The sequence below is a fragment of the Ostrinia nubilalis genome (assembly GCF_963855985.1).
Source record: "Ostrinia nubilalis chromosome W unlocalized genomic scaffold, ilOstNubi1.1 SUPER_W_unloc_1, whole genome shotgun sequence".
Lineage (NCBI taxonomy): Eukaryota > Metazoa > Arthropoda > Insecta > Lepidoptera > Crambidae > Ostrinia > Ostrinia nubilalis.
This window is the reverse complement of record NW_026973566.1, coordinates 1,873,039-1,880,315: the sequence shown is the minus strand read 5'-3', so window position 1 is coordinate 1,880,315 and position 7,277 is coordinate 1,873,039. Positions and strand designations below refer to the sequence as shown.

The window sequence follows — 7,277 nt, the reverse complement described above, 5'->3', positions numbered from 1 at the left end:
CCGACGGAGGACAGAGACAGACATATCGGAAATAGAGCCGTAATCGCTTTACGGTATTGCCTTTTCGAGAGAAAAAGCAAACATTTGTTGTCTCGCTCCCACTAGCGGCCCTCGCTCACACCGTACTGCGTCTCGCTCGCACTCGCTCCGTCCTTGTCGCACGGAGGCACGCGATACGGCGTTAGATTGATGCGTAGGCGTCACTAGTGGAGAGTGGCATGGTGGGCCCAAATATAGCGGTGGTCCGAGCCAAAAACACAGTCCACTTGAAGATAGCTACGAAGTAACAACTAAGAAACAAGAAGTCCCTAGAAGCCAACAGCAGCCAGTACAAGCCCACTCAAGAAACAAGGGGTTGTTATTTCACTACACCCCCTCCCCGCTACCCCGCTACGTGAACACCGGCGAGAGAGAGACGGCGACATCTCTGCATCGGGCGCTTCTTCTTCGAGCCTTCAACAACTCCCAGGCGCAACTCCAGTAACCCGTGGGGCGTACCCCACATTTTGGTCCTTCGAGCCGGATTACGTCGGGTTGTTGAAGAAACTTTGGAAGAATTGAAGACAGAAAAATGCCAGTGACAAGATCGCGCAGCGGAGGTTCAAGAGTCGGAGCCACGGAAAGTACATCGGAGTACACCATGTCGACTGCCGTTGCGGACGAACAAGGGACTAGTCAGACGGAGACGACGGCGTCGCAGCGCACCGTGCCGGTGCAGCGCGCCGCTCCGGGGCAGGGCGAGCGCACGCAGGCGCCCCTGCCACACACATCCGTGCAGCCGCCGCTGGCTGAGCAGCAAAGAAGAGCTGCCCAGCGGCCGCTGTCAACATTGGGGCCGGCGCAGCCGCCGCTGAGGACTGACCAGCGGCCGCCGCAGCCGGCAACGGGAGCCGGAGAGCCAACGCTGCAGGAGCAGCGTCGCCAGGCTGAGCTACGGACCCGACCAGTATCGTCGCCCGAGTCGCCGCCCCCTGCGGAGCAGGGGCCGACGCGGCTCGAGCGCCCCGCGGCGCCAGCGAGATCAACAGCAGCGCCGCCAAGATCGACGGCAACAACGAAGAAATCGAAGCGCACCCGCAAGTTACTGGAAGCCAGGGAGGAGCTACTGCGACTGCAAGTGAAGCTTGCGGCCGCCAAGGTGGCCGCCCTGGAAGCAGACAGCGACTCAGAAGAGGACGTGGACACAGTGATGGAGGAAGCGGACCACAACGCACGGGTGAACAACTGGTTGGATACCAGTGTGCCGCCCATGCCCATCGCCACCGAGCCGCCCCTGGCCATCGCCAGCGAGCCGCACAGAGCGCCGGAGCCACCGCCACCGCTGGGGGACATAGAAGATAGAAGGCCTCAAGCCATAGAAGTCCCTCAGGCACCGGCGGGAGCCGGCGCGCCCGCGCCACTCCACCACCAAGTGGACCTGTCGGAGCTGGCCAGCGCCATAGCGCAAGCCGCCCGCTCCGGACAGCACAACAACAACAGCAAGATGTTCGCAGAGCTGCCATACTTCGGGGGGTCGCATCACGAGTGGCTTTCATTCAAGGCCGCGTACTTCGAGACACAGAGCGGGTTCACGGATTTGGAGAACCTCACCCGCCTGCGCAGAAGCCTCAAGTCGAGAGCAAGAGAAGCCGTCGAGAGTTTGTTGATATACAACTCTAACCCACGCGACGTGATGAAGATTTTGGAGGCAAGATTCGGGAGGCCGGACGCCATAGCTGTCGCAGAAATGGAGAAAATTAGAAGCTTGCCGCGCCTCGCCGACAGCCCACGTGACTTGTGCATATTTGCGAGCAGGGTCACGAACATAGTCGCCACACTGAAGACCATCGGGAAGCAGCGGTACCTACTCAACCCCGAGATAGCGAAGTTAACAATGGAGAAGCTGCCGCCTGCCATGAAGTACCGGTGGTACGACTTCGCCGCAGGACAGCCCACCGACGAGGCCGACATAGAAAAGTTGGCGCGCTTCCTGAACCACGAAGCGGAGATCTGCGGTCCGTACGCGCAGCCGGAAGGGGTCTCGGAGCCGGCGGCGAATCGCAGAAACCACAAAACGTTCAACGCCCAACAGTACGAGGCAGTGAATAGTGAACGTCATAATAGTGAAAGTGAACGGCAATATAGTGAACGCCAGAACAGTGAGCGGCGAAATAGTGAAAGACAGAACAGTGAGCGGCAGAATAGTGATCGTGAAAATAGTGAAATAAACAGAAAGTGCGTGTTGTGCAGTGCTACGGGACACAGTGTCGCGGGATGTGCAAAGTGGAGAGACTCGAATACATCGCAGCGCTGGGACTTAGCGAAAGAAAAGCGATTGTGTTTTCGGTGTTTACGATTCCGCGCGCGTGGACATAACGGCAAAGTGATCAAGTGCAACATAGAAGGGTGTGAAAATGTGCATCATAGAACGCTCCACTACTCCAAGAGGAGTGAGGAGCCGAGTGAAGTGGTAGGTTCGACGTGGACAGGGAAGGGCACGCAAGCCTTCCTGAAAATAGTGCCTGTGCAGATACGCGGCCCGCGCAAGAGAATAGATACGCACGCACTACTCGACGACGGGTCTACGGTGACACTTATTGACGAAGATCTCGCGCAGCAAGCCGGCCTGCGCGGACCGCGGGAACCTCTACACATCGAGGCCATCGGGAGTGCGCGGGTGGACACCTCCGCGTCCCGGAGGCTCAACATCACGCTGAACCGGTCCGGGCAGGGCAAGCAGCACCGCATACGAGCGCGCACCATCCAGAATCTTAAGCTGTCGCCGCAAAGTGTCAAACTCGAAGACATAGTGAGATGTGAACATCTAAGTGATATTCAAGAAAGTGTAGTGCTACATAGTGCGCGGCCGCAAATATTGATCGGCCAGGACAACTGGCACCTGCTCGTCGCACAGGAGCAGAGAATCGGTAAGCGACACCAACCTATCGCTTCGCTTACACCGCTCGGCTGGGTGCTACACGGCGCGTGTAGTCGCACCGTCGGGCACAGAGTGCATTTTACACAAGAGATTGAGAGCGAGGAACGCCTCAATATGGACCTCAAGCACTTTTTCTCGTTAGAGGCCTTGACGATTGCCCCTAAGTTGCCTCACAACGACCCCGAAGCCCGAGCACTGAAAATACTGAAAGAGAAAACCACGCGGTTAATGGACGGACGCTTCCAAACCGGGTTATTATGGAAAAACGAAGACATCAAGATGCCTGAGAATAGAGACTACGCCCTCAGGAGGCTGGAGGCCACCGAGAAGAAGATAGAAAAGGACCCAGAGGTCAAGGGCAAGGTCATCGAGCAGATGGAGGCCCTGGTGGAGAAAGGATACGCAGAACTCGCGCCCGTCAATAGCGACAGTGACAAGAGATGGTACCTGCCCTGCTTCCCGGTCTTCAATCCTCAGAAGCCGGGAAAGATCAGGATGGTGCACGACGCGGCGGCGAAAACGAAGGGTATGGCGCTCAACGACGCACTTCTCACCGGGCCCGACCTCCTGCAATCCCTACCCGGTGTGCTGATGAAGATGCGTCAGCACCGAGTAGCGGTGTCTGCAGACATTGCAGAAATGTTTCTTCAGGTCAAGATCATCCCAGAGGACCGGGACGCTCTACGGTACCTCTGGCGGGGGTGCGACAGGACAGCTCCACCCCAAGAATATAGAATGACCTCGTTAATCTTCGGGGCCACATCCTCACCGGCTACTGCAATTTACGTGAAAAACAGAAACGCAGAAGAGTTCGATGCGCAATATCCAAAGGCCGCGGCAGCTGTAAGAGACAACCACTATATGGACGACTACATCCAGAGCTTCGAGAACGAAGAGTCGGCCATCGAGATCGCCGCCCAAGTACGCGACATCCATCGCCGAGCGCACTTCCATCTGCGCAAGTGGATCTCCAACTCGCCACGGGTGCTGCAGGAGCTGGAAGAGGAGCAGGCGCTCGAGGAGCGCTCCCTGGGCCCCAAGAACGAAAAGGTCCTAGGAATGATATGGAAGACATCATCTGACGCGTTGAAGTACAACTTGGACCTGAGCCGACTTCCCGACGACATCCTACTCCGGAAGCCCACCAAGAGACAGGCCCTCCAGGTGGTCATGTCCCTATTCGACCCCCTGGGCCTCGTGTCGCCGGTGACAGTCCAGGCGAAGCAAATACTTCAAGAGATTTGGAGGCGGAGCACCGCGTGGGACGAGCATCTACAGGATGACCTGGCGGAGAGGTGGGCCAAGTGGGTCCAGCAATTGGAAGCCCTCCGTGCCATCGAGATACCCCGGTGCTACCCTCACTTCACTCAAGGCGACAATCTTCAACTACATGTATTCGTCGACGCCAGCGAGACCGCCTACGCCGCCGCCCTCTACTGGCGGGTGGAAGACAACGACGGGCGGGCGCACACGACCCTGGTCCTGGCCAAGAGCCGGGTCGCGCCGCTGAAGACCACCTCGATTCCCCGCCTGGAGCTGCAGGCCGCGGTTATGGGTACGCGGATGGCGAGCTGCGTCCTTGAAGAACACGACCGAAAGCCGACAACAAGGACGTTCTGGACGGACAGCCGAACGGTCCTCACGTGGCTACGAACGGGCGCACGGTCCTACAAACCGTTTGTGGCGCACCGTATAGCAGAGATTGAAGAAAACACCAAGATAGAGGAATGGCGCTGGGTGCCCACCAAGATGAACGTCGCGGACGACGGAACACGCGACGTGCCCAGGGACTTCGACAGTGAGCATCGATGGTTCAACGGGCCCAGTTTTCTGCGGGACGACCCAGCGACCTGGCCAACCGAAGAAAGGAAAATTCAGCAAGACACCGGGGAGGAAAGAGCAAATTTGATAGACAGGAGAGCCACAAAGCTGCTAGAAGTGATCCCGCAGTGCGACCGGTTCTCCAGGTGGGAGAGGTTCGTGCGAACCACCGCTCGCGTCCTGCAATTTGTTGACAGATGCAGGCCGACAACGAAGCAGGCTGCTTACGCACGGACGCGGGCCAACAAGGTGGCAGACCCCACCTGGAGGAAGCCGCAGTCACGAGACACCAGAGGGCGCGGTCACAAGAAGGAAGTACAGCAGACTGAAGACAAGTTCGTGGCCCTCCCGGCAGAGCTCCTCATCCGGGCTGAAGATTTAATAGTGCGCGCGTGCCAGGAAGACAGTTTCAGAGAAGAGATCCACTGTCTGTCCCAGCATCGACGCGTCAATCGAGATAGCAAGTTATTCAAGATCGCAGTGGAGTTGGTTGACGGGTTATTGACCATCAAAACCCGTATAGCTGCAGCCGAAGACGTCCCGGAGGCGGTAAAGCGGCCGCCTGTCCTAGACGGCCGTCACCACATCGCGAGGCTGTACATCGGGCACGTGCATCGCAGCGGTCACCACCAGGGGGTGGAGGCCACCATCAACGAGTGCCGGCAGAGGTTCCACATCCTGGGACTTCGGCCGACGGCACGCAGCATCGTGCACCAGTGTACGCCGTGCCGCCGACGACGGTGGGCGCCGCCTGCGCCCCCGACCGGGGACCATCCCGCCGGTCGGCTCGCGCACCATCAGCGCGCCTTCACCTTCACGGGCGTCGACTACTTCGGGCCGCTGCTCACCACCGTGGGGAGAGCCACCAAGAAGACCTACGTGGCCCTGTTCACGTGTCTCACGACGCGTGCGGTCCACCTTGAGATGGCGGCATCACTCACCACCGACTCCGCGGTGATGGCACTGCGGCGGTTCGTCGCGAGACGAGGCTGTCCCAGAACCATCTGGTCCGACAACGGGACCAACCTCCACGGCGCCGAGAGAGAGCTCCGGCGCGCCATCGACAACGCGACAGAAGAGGAAGCGGCCAAGCGGAGGATAACCTGGCGCTTCATCCCTCCCGGCGCTCCTTTCATGGGCGGAGCGTGGGAGCGTTTAGTGAGGTCCGTCAAGACGGCCCTGTCGGCCGTGATGGACAGCCGACCGACCAGCGAGGAGACCCTCGCCACCCTGCTCGCCGAGGTTGAGATGACGGTGGACAGCCGTCCGCTCACCCACGTCTCTGTCGACCCGCAAGACCCGGAGACGCTGACCCCCAACCACTTCCTGCTGTTGGGACCAGCCCACGCACCACCGGCGGGAGAGACCTCCCCGCAAGACCTCCTGGGCAAGGCGAGTTGGCGGACGGCGCAGCGCCTCGCCGACATGTTTTGGGCGAGATGGCTTCGAGAGTACCTGCCCGAGCTCCAGCACCGGCGGGAGCCCCATGGGAAGGGCCCTGCAGTCCAGCTGGGAGACGTCGTCCTGATCGCCGACAACACGCTGCCTCGCAACACCTGGCCGCTGGGGAGAATCGTGGCTACATACCCCGGCCCCGATGACATCGTGCGAGCAGTGGACGTGCAGACCAAGGGCGGCATCCTACGGCGACCTACGAAGAAGCTGGTGGTGCTGCAGTCGACGGCAGAGCCTGCGAACGTTCTTCCCACGGAATGATGCGTCGCGGCTACGAGGCTTCACCACGACGCACGGCGGGAGAATGTACAGAACGTTCGTAATAGATGTAAATATAAATAAATGTATTTTGTATTCGTTTCGTAGCTTATAATAGACCCTGCAATGTATAAAGAAATAGCGTTAGAAATAGACACAGAGATGTATGTTGTTTGTGCAATAAAGATAAGCTAGGCCAGAAAAGTAGGCAATTGTTATCTTTATCTGTCATTTGAATTATATAGTGTTTTGAGCTTCACATTCATGTAAGATTGTGTTAAGTCATTTTGTTTGTACTGTGTTCTATTATCTTTTATTTGTGTCTTTATATCGTGTCTTTATTGCTCGTGTCTTTTTGTATTTGTTAATTTGTATAGTTGATTTATTATTTGCACTGAACTCTGTAAATCATATTGTATTTGGAATGAAAATAAACTAACTTGTTGTTGGTGTTGGCTTCATTTAGAAAGGGACAAATAGGTAGGAAAAATAGGTAGTTAGAAAAGATAGGAAAATAGGTACTCACCCTCCGACGGAGGACAGAGACAGACATATCGGAAATAGAGCCGTAATCGCTTTACGGTATTGCCTTTTCGAGAGAAAAAGCAAACATTTGTTGTCTCGCTCCCACTAGCGGCCCTCGCTCACACCGTACTGCGTCTCGCTCGCACTCGCTCCGTCCTTGTCGCACGGAGGCACGCGATACGGCGTTAGATTGATGCGTAGGCGTCACTAGTGGAGAGTGGCATGGTGGGCCCAAATATAGCGGTGGTCCGAGCCAAAAACACAGTCCACTTGAAGATAGCTACGAAGTAACAACTAAGAA

At 57.4% G+C, this 7,277-nt stretch overlaps 1 protein-coding gene across 1 annotated transcript; it reads left to right on the top strand.

The window, feature by feature from the left end:
• The first annotated feature begins 571 nt into the window (after nt 1–571).
• LOC135087313 (uncharacterized) lies at nt 572–6,454 on the top strand. Its single transcript, XM_063982110.1, has one exon. It carries the CDS (start codon nt 572–574, stop codon nt 6,452–6,454), a length of 5,883 nt encoding a protein of 1,960 aa, XP_063838180.1.
• Nucleotides 6,455–7,277: the final 823 nt, after the last annotated feature.

Bases quoted from the DNA above. Each gene is read 5' to 3' on its own strand.
- LOC135087313 (XM_063982110.1), top strand. From the start codon at position 572: ATGCCAGTGACAAGATCGCGCAGCGGAGGTTCAAGAGTCGGAGCCACG.